This window comes from Podarcis vaucheri (genome assembly GCF_965113315.1).
Source record: "Podarcis vaucheri genome assembly, chromosome: 14".
NCBI classification, from domain to species: Eukaryota; Metazoa; Chordata; class Lepidosauria; order Squamata; family Lacertidae; genus Podarcis; species Podarcis vaucheri.
Genome location: NC_138752.1, coordinates 15,002,546 through 15,017,203, shown reverse-complemented (window position 1 = coordinate 15,017,203; position 14,658 = coordinate 15,002,546). Strand labels below are relative to the sequence as shown.

The 14,658-nt window shown below is 44.2% G+C and overlaps 3 protein-coding genes across 3 annotated transcripts in view; 1 reads left to right on the top strand and 2 right to left on the bottom strand.

Annotated features, from left to right (window-relative positions):
* The window catches only part of ATP8B4 (ATPase phospholipid transporting 8B4 (putative)), a 115,165-nt gene that overhangs the window by 17,961 nt on the left and 82,546 nt on the right, over positions 1–14,658 (top strand). Inside the window, exon 7 of the mRNA XM_082198321.1 lies at positions 5,386–5,447. Within this exon, the coding sequence (XP_082054447.1) occupies positions 5,386–5,447 (62 nt within the window). The remainder of the gene's footprint in view (positions 1–5,385; positions 5,448–14,658) is intronic.
* The window catches only part of LOC309518517 (normal mucosa of esophagus-specific gene 1 protein-like), a 139,044-nt gene that overhangs the window by 67,212 nt on the left and 57,174 nt on the right, over positions 1–14,658 (bottom strand). The gene's annotated exons all lie outside the window — the stretch shown is intronic.
* Positions 1–14,658, bottom strand: part of LOC309518518 (normal mucosa of esophagus-specific gene 1 protein-like) — a 104,595-nt gene that overhangs the window by 76,913 nt on the left and 13,024 nt on the right. The window lies entirely within an intron of this gene.

Sequence of the window (14,658 nt, the reverse complement as noted above, 5' to 3'; positions counted from 1 at the left end):
AGTCAGACTACTTCACTTTCAGTCAGTAGGCATCTTGTAACTTCCTGCTGAAATCCTGTAACTTCGTGTGTGTGTGTGTGTGTGTGTGTTTCAGATTACAGTTTTACAATCACATATCCAACATACAACCTTTGCGGGTCCTATTGTTAATCATTTCCTCCTGCACCTCTTATAATAATCCAAATCTTTTACATCTCCATTATGTCCAAAAAATCACCATTAAACTACAAGTGTTTAATGTAACTTCTTATGCAGTAAATGTTGTGGTTTATTTTTGGCCGGTTTTTATTGTGCTATAGCACCTCCAGAAAACACTACTGTGGTAGCATTGCAGAACAAAGTAAAGCGGAATAAATCTACCACAAACGTACTACTGTTGTGTAAAGAACATGTTGCAGAATACACCCACAATGAAAGACCAGCCTGGTCCTTCCTTCCTTTTTACACAAACCCCCTACCATGGGTGGGGGTGGTTGTGTTGGTCTTAAAAAAAAAAAGTGGAATAGGTTATTTGTCTCACTTCAAGGAAGGCCGTCTGTAAGGGCTTGTTAAGATAAATTCAACAGTTTTGATGGATGTAATAATGGAATACTGAATGGTATAGTTTTTGTAAAAGGCCCTCTGCCTGGTTCCCTGTAACCTCACTTCTTGCAGAGAGGGAACCGCCAGAAGGCCCTTGGAGCTGGACCTCAGTGTCTGGGCTGAGCGATGGGGGTGGAGACGCACCTTCAGGTATACTGGACCGAGGCCGTTTAGGGCTTTAAAGGTCAGCACCAACACTTTGAATTGTGCTCAGAAACATACTGGGATCCAATGTAGGTCTTTCAGGACCGGTGTTATGTGGTCCTGGTGGCTACTCCCAGTCACCAGTCTAGCTGCCGCATTCTGGATTAGTTGCAGTTTCCTGGTCACCTTCAAAAGTAGCCCCATGTAGAGCGCATTGCAGGAGTTCAAGCAAGAGATAACTAGCGCATGCACCACTCTGGCAAGACAGTCTGCGGGCAGCTGGGTCTCAGCCTGCGTACCAGATGGAGCTGGTAGATAGCCGCCCTGGGCACAGAATTGACCTGCGCCTCCATGGACAGCTGTGAGTCCATAATGACTCGCAGGCTGCACACCTGGTCCTTCAGGGGCACAGTTACCCCAGCTCATGGACCTACTTAGGGTTTCAGTGTGGCCCATGAGGCTGTTTTCCCCAAACCACACCCACCTGCCCTGCACCTGATGCCATGGGTGAAATCAGGTATGGGAGAGACAGGCCTACAGTTGCCAATGCACAATTGGGAGCCTTAGAATGTGCTTCTGATTGTTCATTGGCAAAGGAGTCTTGCTTTCCCCACGGATCAGCTGAGTGGGGGTCAGAGCACGCCTGCTGGGATCAGCCAGGATACTGTGTTCACAGGGAACTCAGTAGCGCAGATGAAGTTCAGATGGAGTTAAGAATTACTGACGAAAGAAGAATGGCAAATCAAATTAATGGACTATGCGGAATTAGACAAATGAACAGAAAGGATTCGAAACCTGCAGGATCAGAGATTCTTAGAAGACTGGAGTAAATATTTGAACTATTTGAAAAGCAATTGTAATAAACAGATTACGTTAGTAGGATTGCAAGAAGTTCTGTAAGGAGGATTATTTGAAACATTGCAAGGAAGACTATGATGAGAATTATTAGTTAAGGACAATTAAAAGTAATAGAGAAATTAAGAAATGCAGAACAAGCGATAAAGAACGGAAAAGCTTCAGAAGTTGCTGTCGGAAGTCACAATATTGTATAATCTAAGAAGTTATGTTAAATGATTGCTGGAAATGATGTATTAAAAACCCCAATATAAGTGTGTGTGTATAAAGTTCAGATGGGGGTAACCTTTGGTTTTCCAGTTTTTGCTGAATTACAACTCTTAGGCCATTGACCAAGTTTTCTGGGGCTGGTGGAAGCTGTAGTTCAGCAAGTTTCTGGGTTCGTTTGGAGGGTGTTCTGGTTTTTTGCACCAGGGTAGGAGTTCTGCAAAAACAGGCATTTCATTGGGCGATTTTGCAAAAACAGGCATTTCATTGGGAGATTTTGGATGTTGTGAAACAGTTCAGCGGGCGATGAAGAAACTTGAATTCTTCACTGAATCCTCCCCGAGGCTTTGAGGATTCCATTAATAAACATACATCAAATTGAAGCGAGTTAGAGGAAACCATTAAAAGTAAAAAAATAATTGGGGGGAATTCTTGGTCTTTTTCTTTGCCAGGGCATTTCCAGACAACAGTGGGTAGTGGAAGAAACACACATTTGGTTTTGAATATAATTCTTAAATGTCTTTCTTCTTAAAAAGATCTTGCATCATATTCTGATAATATTTAGTAAGGTTCTAGTGCAGATGAGCAACGTGGAGCTAAAACTGAGGAAGGTGGGGTTATTTTTCTTTCGCATCCACTGGCTTGACTCCAGTGGGAAACAGTTCTGTGGTTTTGCGAAATATTCTCTGGCATTGCAACAGGGCAAACCTTTGATCTTGCAAAGCAACAGAACTGAAGGCCTTGCAGTCAACAACTAAACTGGCAGCTGCTTGAGTGATTAGTGTCTCAATGGTTCATCAGCCTGCATCTGTCCATCAATTCTTGCTTGCAAGAAGACTTCACATTGTGCCTGAGTAATTCTTGGTTACCTTGGGGGTCCTTCCTTCCTTCCTTCCTTCCTTTCTTTCTTTCTTTCTTTCTTTCTTTCTTTCTTTCTTTCTTTCTTTCTTTCTGGAGAGGGTGCATATCAGGCACCCACTAAAGGAGTCTTCTTCAGAGGAGGACCTCATCCTTTCTGAAGGGAACCATATGGAACTGGTGCAGGTAAACTTTGGTCCTCCAGATTGTGCTGAACAACAACTTCCACAATCCTTGGGCCTTGGCCACGCTTGCTGAAGTTGATGAGAGCTGTAGTTAAGCAACATCTGGAGGGCCAAAGATTCCCTACACATGATACAGAAGGACAGGTTAGGCAACAGTGAGGCAGAACCAGGACTGTTAGGCATTATGGCACTTCAGCTCCATTTGGCTGTTATTGAGGGCTCAGAGGTAGACATGGAAGTTGAGCCACACCCAAGCCCAAGAGATCACTGGCACATGAAGGTTTAGCACCAGGCTTTAGAGAATTTGAGGACTGGGACATTCACAGGGAAACCAAAATGCTTGTTTACAAAGCTATTGTACTACCAACCTTACTATATGCTTGTGAAACATGGACCATTTATAAACACTATCTGCAACTCCTCGAAAGAGTCCATCAACAGTGTCTCCGAACATTTTCACACATCGCTTGGGAAGACAGGCGAACTAATGCCAGTGTACTTGAAGAAGCAAAGATCACAAGTGTCGAATCAGTGATTATTCAACATCAACTTCGTTGGACTGGTCATGTTGTGGAGATTCCTGATCATCGTCTTCCAAAGCAACTACTCTTTTCCGAACATAAAAACGGAAAGCATAATGGTGGTGGTCAACAAAAGAGGTTTAAAGACTCTCTCATGGCAAATCTAAAATAAATGTAGTATAAACACTGGCAACTTGGAAACACTGGCCTGCGAGCGCTCCAATTGGAGAACAGCCTTCACCAAAGGTGACGTGGGTTTTGAAGACACTCAAACTCGGGACAAAAGGGAGAAACGTGCTAAGAGGAAGGCATGCCTGGCAAACCCTCACCATGATCAACTCCCACCCAGAACCCTGTGTCCCCACTGTGGAAGGACGTGTGGATCCAGAATTGGCCTTCAGTGTCACTTACAAACTCACTGTTAAAACCATGTTTATGGAAGACAATCTTACTTGGCTATGAGGGATCGCCGAAGCATCATCATCATCATCAGGCTGTAACTAGGTGCTAGAGTGCCTGTCCAAAAGCTAAGACCTCATTCAGAGTAACAAACTACACATCAGGAGTCACACAAACTGGGTTCTGCCCAACTTTATGTGTGTGTGTATGGCATCTCATGGCAGGAGGAGGTCTGATGGGACTCTTCACAGCCATGGGGAGGCCTGAGGGGGCCTGCTGTGGCTGTGGGTAGGTTCAGTGGGCCTGTCACAGCTACAGGACAGCCCCCAATGGGGCCGGTCACAGGTGTGGATAGGTCCAATGGAGCCTGCCGTGGCTCCCTCCTTGAATTTTTTGGGAGGGACCTCATGTTCCCACCTGCTAGATGGTGCCTTTGTGAGGAGTGATGCCCTCATGAGTAGACCTTACTCCTTAGTTAGCAAAGATTCCTGATTATTATTGTTTTCTGCATTAGGTGCCCAAATACCTTGATCTACTTTGGGTACCATGCTCCATGATAGATGAGGCTGCCAATTTTTGCCTGGCCTCAGGCAGCAAAAAGCTGTGAACTGGCCCTGAGGATTATTGTTGCTGATGGCTGACCACAAACTGGCCAGTTTGACCTCGCTGTATATGCAATTGTTTTAGCTGTTTTTAACATTTGTAAGTGTTTTATATGTGTTTTTGTTATATTGCAGATTGCTTTGGGATGCCTCATGGGAAGTGATTCATAGATGAAATAAATGTGTCTGAAAGTTCAAGTTTAGAAAAGGGAAGCCGCTAGAGTTTGCCCACTCTGGAAACAGCACTTTGGGGAGCAATGTTCTCCCCAGTCTTTTCCCATTTAACTTCTTAAAGCTTTAAGTAGCAGCTCTGCAATATATCACGAGGGCAAAAACCTCTAATTTTCAGAATGGTCCCTAAATTGTGGGACCCCTTCTCTACAGAATTGCATCTACCATCTTCATTGTACAACTTCTGCCATATGCTGATGACACACCTCTTTACACTGAACGTGTTTTGTGGGTGCACCTTTTTTTGGTATGGGGAAGAATTTATATTGTTCTGCTTTGTTTGGAAAGGGTTTGGGCATTTTAGAATTGTAATGCTGTTATCTGTGTTTTTAACCCTATTTTCTATTCCTGTATCCGACCCTGGGATCTTATGGTGAAGTGTGGATAAGAAATATTGCAGATCAATAAACAGATAAAGAACATTCCCACGCACCTCCTAATTTTGTGCTCCTGTGCTATGGGCTTTTCCGGCATTCTTTCCTTGATGTCGCCTCCTCACTTCAACTCTCAGTCTCGCTTAGGAAAGCCCGTAAAGAGACATCTGGAAAACTATTTATATTTGTCCTTACATTTCTGCTCCTGGCTTGCAAAACAGCAATGTGGAAATCTGCAAATGGAACCCCTAGCTAAGTCCATTTTACTTTCCTGTTCCAAGCAACTTGTTTACATTCTGCTGCAAGTCAACTTCATTTAAAAAACGTAGTCTGGCTGGAACCTAATTGCAGAGTACTGTGTACCACACTTACCTGGGCATTTACAGGCCTGTTTTTTCTTCTTCTTCTTCCTTTTAACCCTTTGCAGTTTCGCCACAAAAGTGACAACCAGGTGAACAACCGGCAGGCCGAAGTACTCATTGATGGCAAGTAAGAAGCACGCCTTTATAATTCTCCGCATGCTATATCTCTTGCCAGTAGACAGTGATGGAAATTATAAGGCATTTGTCAAAATGCAGAATCCTGATATTGAGGTATTAAAACAGGAGTGGGGAGTCCCACATGGCCTTCCAGTCTTTTCTGCCCTCAACCGCAGCTTCTTTTCCAGGCACGTAAAGGTAAAGGTACCCCTGACCATTAGCTCCAGTCACGGACGACTGGGGTTCTATGCTCATCTCTCTCTATAGGCTGAGGGAGCAGGCGTTTGTCCGCAGACAGCTTCCGGGTCACGTGGCCAGCATGACAAAGCCGCTTCTGGCGAACCAGAGCAGCGTACAGAAACGCCGTTTACCTTCCCGTCGGAGCGGTACCAATTTATCTACTTGCACTTGACGTGCTTTCGAACTGCTAGGTGGGCAGGAGCAGGGACCGAGCAACGGGAGTTCACCCCGTCACAGGGATTCAAACTGCTGACCTTCCGATCGGCAAGCCCTAGGTTCTGTGGTTGGCACGTACCAACCTGTTATAAGAAAAACTGCTCCCTTTCCCTTATGGGGTATTCCAGAGCCCGTATAGAGTCCTTAAGTGGGTTCCTTGTTGGTAGGAGAAAGTAACAGAGGCCAACCATGGTATATTGAAAAGCAAAGCGGCTAGTAAGCCTGATCTTTATTCAAGGAACTGTTGCGACAGGGTCCCCACTCAGGAGGGAGGAGAACCCCGAACAATGGTGCACAAGCCCTTATATAGACTTTTGAAATTGCCACCCTGTAGCCCAAGACCACCACCCCAAAACATCATACATACATCACAGAGGGAGGCGGTCCACAGCAGATATCCTGCCTGCCAGGATACCTGATAATGGTCACTGATTGCTTTACCAGGGCAGTCCGGCCATTCTATTGTAATGGTAAATACTTTAGTTCCTGAATGCAGGTCACAGGCTCACCCTATTCATACACAAATATGTCCTTAAGACAGGATTTGCAAGCAAGAAGGCAGTGGGAAGGCTTTCCTCATTTGCCTCCCTTACCGCAGAGGAATATTTGAGGTCATTGGGAGAGTCAAAATGGCTCCAGGATTGCTCTCCCATACTATTTCAGACACAAGGTTCATATATTTATATATGTGGGCATTTATGAATATTTATGCTATATTTGAGACCTTAAAATTCTTACAGCAAACCAAAATAAAAAAATTCCTTCCAGTAGCACCTTAAAGACCAACTAAGTTAGTTCTTGGTATGAGCTTTCGTGTGCATGCGCACTTCTTCAGATACACTGAAACAGAAGTTGCCAGATCCTTCTATATAGTGAGAAGGTGGGGAGGGGTATTACTCAGAAGGGTGGTGGGAATGGGAGATTGGCAGATAGCTGAGATGAGCCTGTTGACGACTCTTAACGGCTGTAATAGGTCTTACAGGAAAAGGCAAGGGGTGAGAAGGTGAGAAATGGCTAGTCATGTATAATGAGATAAGAATCCAATGTCTTTGTTCAGACCAGGTCTCTCCATGGTTTTAAGTTTGGTAATGAGTTGCAATTCAGCAGCTTCTCTTTCCAGTCTATTTCTGAAATTCCTTTGTAGTAAAACAGCTACTTTGAGATCTTGTATAGAATGTCCTGGGAGATTGAAGTGTTCTCCTACTGGTTTCTCTGTTTTGTGATTCTTGATGTCAGATTTATGTCCGTTTATTCTTTGGCATAAGGTTTGGCCTGTTTGTCCAATATAGAGAGCTGAAGGACACTGTTGGCATTTGATGGCATACACAATGTTAGACGATGAGCAATTAAATAGTCCCGAGATGGTATGTGTGATGTTTTTGGGGCCAGTAATGGTGTTGTCCGGGTGTAAACCAGTCCTTTAGGGCTGGAGGAAGGGCCATAGCTGAATGGTAGAGCATCTGCGCTCATGCAGGAGGTCCCAGGTTCAGCTGCCAGGATCTCCAGGTAGGACTGGGAGAGATCTGCCTGAAGTCCTGGAAAGATGCTCCCAGTTAGCGACAAACAATTGATAGGGTAGATGGACCAATGGCTTGACTCAGTATAAAGCAGCTTCCTATGTTACTATTTTTGCCCAGCTGGAATGTGCCCTTGAACTCTGATAAGTAAGTGCAAGTAGATAAATAGGTACCACTGTGGCATGAAGGGAAACAGCATTTCTGTGTGCTCTGGCTTCAGTCACGGTGTCCCATTGTGCCAGAAGCAGTTTAGTCCTGCTGGCCACATGATCTGGAAAGCTGTCTGTTGACAAACACTGGATCCCTCAGCCTGAAAGCGAGATGAGCGCCGCAAGCCCATAGTTGCTTTTCACACCATCCAAGTGTTTTTTACCTTTACCTTTTACCTACCACTTAGAGATTTTAAAGTACAGTGGTACCTCGAGTTAAGAACCTAATTCGTTCTGGAGGTCCGTTCTTAACCTGAGGTACTGCTAATGGGGCCCACCGCTGCTGCCACGCTGCCGGAGCACAATTTCTGTTCTCATCCTGAATCAAAGTTCAGAAGAACTTCCTGACAGTAAGAGCTGTTCGACAGTGGAATTTGCTGCCAAGGAGTGTGGTGGAGTCTCCTACTTTGGAGGTCTTTAAGCAGAGGCTTGACATCCATATGTCAGGAGTGCTCTGATGGTGTTTCCTGCTTGGCAGGGGGTTGGACTCGATGGCCCTTGTGGTCTCTTCCAACTCTATGATTCTATGATTCTTAACCCGAGGTACTATTTCTGCGTTAGCGGAGTCTGTAACATGAAGCATCTGTAACCCAAGGTACCACTGCATTAAAATGCTTTTAAATAAAATAAAGAAAAGCATGTGCTTTTTTCACCTGCATATGAAGAATTGTACATTTGTAGCTGGTATTCAGGCATTTAGTCCTCACCTGTGCACGCCAGGTGGCTGAGAAGGAGCCAGACAGACAGATACACTCTTCCCTCAGTGTAATGGGTCGGATCAGGAGAGTTGTCTCATTCACTCTAACCCTGAGAAAGAGGATTGCCACCTGAGTGTAGAGATTTGGGAAGCATCAGTCAGAACTCTTTAGCGATGGAATGGAGGATAGGAATTAGCAGACTGAAACCAAATGTAGTCTTGGGATTGTTGTACAGATTGACTGTGTTTGGAAAGCCCCTGGAAAGAAGGGCCATAGGCCAGTCTACTACAGTTGTACCTTGGAAGCTGAACGGCATCCGTTCCGGGAGTCCATTCGACTTCCAAAATGTTCGACTTCCAAGGCACAGCTTCCAATTGGCTGCAGGAGCTGCGGAATGCTTGGCTTCCAAAAATAGTTTGCAAACCGGAACACTCCCTTCTGGGTTTGCAGCGTTTGGGAGCCAGAACATTTGACTGCTAAGGTGTTTGTCAACCGAGGTACGACTGTGCACCCATGGCAAAATTGGATGATGGTCTGTAGTGATAGAATTCTGGATTATACCAGTTCAAAATGCAGGTGCTTACAAACAGAGATGAAAAATTAGAACATCACTGCGGAGGATATACTAAAACTCTTCCCCTGGTGTGCTAGCTTTCTACATGCATGGAGCTTTTGCTATATGGTAGCATTCTAAAATGGGACTCTGCACCAGTGATACATTGACATCACTTCCAGCCTTGCAGCTTTCAACAAACGACACATTCTCACAATTCAGCTGAATGTAGGAATACAACGTTGAGTGTTGAAATCATGAGCGATATACATACACATGTTAATCAGCCTAAAGTATATTAACACCAAATGTGTGGGTAAATGACAAACAGAGGGGTGGCCAAAGTTTCCCTTTCAGAACTCTACTCAAGAACGCCTTGGCAATTGGTGCCCCAGTAAATATCATCATGTTTTTATTAGTGACACATGCAAGTCGCACATGGAGCAATAATGAGAAGCAGTCCGTTCGTAACTTTTTAATGCTGTCATAACTGCAATTATATCTTATGCCTCATACAAGTGAAATTTGAAGTAAATAGGATGCATGCTGGGGAGATGATTATGAACAATCTTCTTTCTTGTACTTTTCCTTTCTTCTTTTGGAACAGAAAATATCTCCCTGCAAGTTGACAAATGACATTATGCACAACTTTTTTTTTAACGAGCAATGGGCAACTTTATTAGTCTGAGAAATCTGTGAACGCCAAGTGGCTCAACCCACTTTTATTCTGTGGTGAGCTATGAGGATTATTTCCTATTCAGCTTAGCCATGGCATAGTCTGGCTGGTTCTGTACGTCCACAGTAGGTGTGGGGTATCCTTGGCTCTCTGTGTTGTTGAACTACAACTCCCATCATCCCTGGCCATGCTTACTGTGGCTGATGGGAGTTGTAGTTCAGCAACCTCTGGAGGACCAAAGATTCCCCACACCTGATCTAAAAGGTAAAGGTAAAGGGACCCCTGACCATTAGGTCCAGTCATGACCGACTCTGGGGTTGCGGTGCTCATCTCGCTTTATTGGCCGAGGGAGCCAGCGTTTGTCCGCAGACAGCTTCCGGGTCATGTGGCTAGCATGACTAAGCCGCTTCTGTTTCTCTTTCTCTCTCTTTTATTTATGTCTCACCATGTTTAGTGCACATATAGGTAACAGTAAAGAGACCCCTGACCATTAGGTCTAGTCGTGGCCGACTCTGGGGTTGCGGCATTCATCTCGCTTTACTGGCCGAGGGAGCCAGCGTACAGCTTCTGGGTCATGTGGCCAGCAGAACTAAGCTGCTTCTGGTGAACCAGAGCAGCGCACGGAAACACCATTTACTTTCCTGCTGGAGCAGTACCTATTTATCTACTTGCACTTTAACGTGCTTTCGAACTGCTAGGTTGGCAGGAGCAGGGACCGAGCATGCTTTGTGAAGCTAACATAGAAGTGAGGAATGTGGATCCCAGCTTTGAATATGACAGAGATGATCTTTCTTTAAGCTGAACTCTAAGCTTCTATTTTAGGTTGTTTTGAATAGAATGTTTAGCAATAAACATCATTTTCTGAGATTTCATTTGTTTGAAATGGGATTTAAGATTGTAAATATAGCATTAACATACTGCAGCTGTAACAAACACAGATTCTTTTTTTAAAAAAGAATCTGTTAATGGCTGTGATGATCCACTGTCCATCATTGTGCAATATCTAATATGCTTTTTGGCATAGAGTTTTTCAAAGGCCATCAGAGTACGGGTGAATTAAGGCACAGCCTTTTTAAGGTGTACACTTAATTTTATGTTGATTGCACACTTAAAGATGTCATGTGTGAATGTGAAATCCCTGACTTCATATATGTATGCTAATAAATGCAGCCATGATTGGCTACAGTCCCCTGTCAACTGTAAACTCAACTGCAAATCTGCAATTCCTGCCATGAAATGTGAAAAATTTTCAGATTACGCAAGCCGAGAAAAAGAATGTATTGGAGCTTTCCTGGGTATAAAAAATGGCCCTGTTATCTCGGTCACTTTTGGCACAGCAAGGTAAATGGCAAGGAGAATTAACTGACTGGCATTTTTTCAGACATTCATTTTCTTTTATTTATGTATTATGACACTACCCTCTCAACCATATTCTCAAGATGGTTTGCAAAATGAACAAAACAATTAACATCATTATTTAAAAAAATAAGCTAAAAGCCACAAAATGATAAAAGCGACAAGAAGCAGACATAACAATCTTGTTCTATTAGACCAGGGGTAGGAAACCTAAGGCCTGGGGGCCGGATGTGGCCCAATCGCCTTCTCAGTCTGGCCCATGGACAGTCCAGGAACCAGTGTGTTTTTACATGAGCAGAATGTGTCCTTTTATTTAAAATGCATCTCTGGGTTATTTGTGAGGCATAGGAATTCATTTATCCCCCCCCCCAAAAAAAAATAGTTCGGCCCACCACATGGTCTGAGGGAAGGTGGACTGGCCAATGGCTGAAAAAGGTTGCTGACCTCTGTATTAGACTATTATGTTGCTGTGCTCCATGTCTGTCTGTTGCCATAACATTAAACCACAGTTTCCTGCTATATCTGAACTGGGAAACCATGGTTTAGTATCTTACCACAAACCCATATATCAATCAAACCAGGATGTGATTTTCGTTTCATATTCTGGGTTGTAGTCAGCACTTTATTAGGCAGAGATCTTTATCCCACCCCCTTTAAAAATCTTTATTGAAAGTTCAAAAAGTACACAACTATATGTGTACTAAGGGACGTGAGTGGCACTGTGGGTTAAACCACAGAGCCTAGGACTTGCTGATCAGAAGGTCGGTGGTTCAAATCCCCATGACTGGGTGAGCTCCCGTTGCTCGGTCCCTGCTCCTGCCAACCTAGCAGTTCAAAAGCACGCCAGTGCAAGTAGATAAATAGGTACCGTTCCAGCGGGAAGGTAAACGGCGTTTCTGTGCGCTGCTCTGGTTCGCCAGAAGCGGCTTAGTCATGCTGGCCACATGACCCGGAAGCTATACGCTGGCTCCCTCGGCCAGTAAAGCGAGATGATTGCTGCAACCCCAGAGTCGGTCACAACTGGACCCAAGGGCCAGGGGTTCCTTTACCTTTACCTATATGTGCACTAAACATGGTGAGACTTAAATAAAAGAGAGAAAAAGAGAAACAGAACCCATGTAGAAGGGAAAATAAAGGGGGGAGGAGGGAAACCCAAAACTGTATATTTTACAAGGTTGTTATTATACTTTACCAGATCTTAACCTATTACAGTACAGTGGTGCCTCGCAAGACGAAATTAATCCGTTCCGCGAGTCTCTTTGTCTAGCGGTTTTTTCGTCTTGCGAAGCAACCCTATTAGCGGCTTAGCGGATTAGCGCTATTAGCGGTTTAGCGGCTATTAAAGGCTTGGTGGCTATTAAAGGCTTAGCGGATTAGCGGCTAAAAGGCTATTAGCGGCTTAGTGGCTTAGAAAAGGGGGGGGGAGTGAAAAAAAATCGGAACACTTGCAAGACGTTTTCGTCTGGCAAAGCAAGCCCATAGGGAAAATCGTCTTGCGAAGCAGCTCAAAAACGGAAAACCCTTTCGTCTAGCGGGTTTTCAGTCTTGCGAGGCATTCGTCTTGCGGGGCACCACTGTATTTGTAAGAATGGATTCCAAATATCATTGAATTTGTCCATTGCAAGTCTGCATTTATTTGCAAGTTGTTCATATGTTACGAGTTTGTATAAGTCTTCAATCCAATCGTAGAAGGGAGCCGCATTTTTATTTTCCCAGTTCATCAGGATCAGTCTTTTTGCTGTTGTAAGGGCATAGAGAGTCCACTCATATTGTCCTTTTGTAAGGTTCCATGTGCTGGGTATATAATTCAAGAGGATATTTTGCTCTGTAAATATAAGGTTGTTCTGTACAGTTCCGTTTCAGTTTCAGTTACCCTCTGCCAAAAATCTTTCCATATAGGCAGAGATCATCACTCTATTGTAATAGGATGAAATATTCTTATTATAGCATCATTGGCAGGTAATAATAAGACTAATAAATAAACAACCTCAAAGTACTCATGGCTTAGAAAACAAGCTCCACCAGATTATCGAGATGTGTTTTCAAGAATTCAGGACTTCAAAAACAGAACAATATTACTCCCTACGGAAGGGAATTCTCTGACCAGGCCTGGTACCAATACACAAGGCTACATTAGTTTAGCCTTCAGAATTCCCAAGTGAACCTTTTATCCAATCATCCTGGGCTAGAGAAGGTCAAGAGAGAGCATACTGTTTGAGTCTCTAAAAAACAACAACCCTATTGCAGTACACCAACATCATGTTGAGTGTTATTACAAAACAAACTCAAAGGAGAACAGAAGTCTTACCCAAGAGAGATGATTTAGTGTACTTCCAAACATTACTGGAACTTTTATTTTTTGCATGTCGAGGTCCCCAAGACACCCCCCAATAAAACACAAGTGACACATTATTTTTGTTTAAGGTTTTTGGCATAATTTTGGCCACAACTTTATTAAATTACAAGCAATGTGAGTGGTTGCTTAGGCATTGGTTGTGACTATCTGACCCCGCAGGGGACAGTCTGACATTTGCACGCCTGCGAAGTCAGAAAGGGTAAGACACCCGGGGAGAGAGACGGGACTGGGAACCATGCCTCACCTCTCCCCAAATGTTCCCAGGGGCTCTTGCGTGGCCCTAGCCCCTTGACAGGGTTCGGACAAAAGCATGGCGAGCCCCTGGATTCCTTTAACAGAAAACCCTTGCAGCAGCACTTTTTGAGGGGCAGGCACAGCCAAATCCATAACCCTCCACCAACCAATTCCCAAACCAATGCCTAACCGCAACCTTATAAGTTGTGACGATTTGCTACGCAGTAGGCAAAAACCAAATGGCCCCAGCCAATCAGCCAAATGGACAAAATTCCTACCAGGCCCCTGCCCCAAAGTAGACGACCCCATGACAGGCATAGCAAGGTCAAGTGAACAGCCTAAAATAGGGAGGGAGGGCGGGTGATCCAATGCACACAGCGAAAAGAGGAAGCTCAACGCTGCATGCAGGGCATAGAATCATAGAATCATAGAGTTGGAAGAGACCACAAGGGCCATCGAGTCCAACCCCCTGCCAAGCAGGAAACACCATCAGAGCACTCCTGACATTATGGTTGTCAAGCCTCTGCTTAAAGACCTCCAAAGGAGGAGACTCCACCACACTCCTTGGCAGCAAATTCCACTGTCGAACAGCTCTTACTGTCAGGAAGTGCTTCCTAATGTTTAGGTGGAATCTTCTTTCTTGTAGTTTGGATCCATTGCTCTGTGTCCGCTTCTCTGGAGCAGCAGAAAACAACCTTTCTCCCTCCTCTATGTGACATCCTTTTATATATTTGAACATGGCTATCATATCACCCCTTAACCTCCTCTTCTCCAGGCTAAACATGCCTAGCTCCCTTAGCATTTAAAGACTAGGACTAGGGCTGTCAATCAAAAAATTGCAACATATAATTCTCCCCAGCAACAGCCAGCCCTCTGCTAATGGTGGCCAAACTCTTTCCCGCCCAGCAACAGCGGGGTGTCTTTCTAGCCCTCACCGCAACATGTGCTCTACATGAAGGAGAACACGCTTTATGCACTTGGTATGCATCCTATGTTTTTGGCCTGTGTGGAGGGGTGATTATTGATAATTGAGGTGATTCCTCCATACATTTGCTTTCCCTCCTAAAAGCACCTTCCCAACGGGAAAGAAACTTATAATAATAATAATAATAATAATAATAATAATAATAATAATAATAATAATTTATTATTTGTACCCCGCCCAT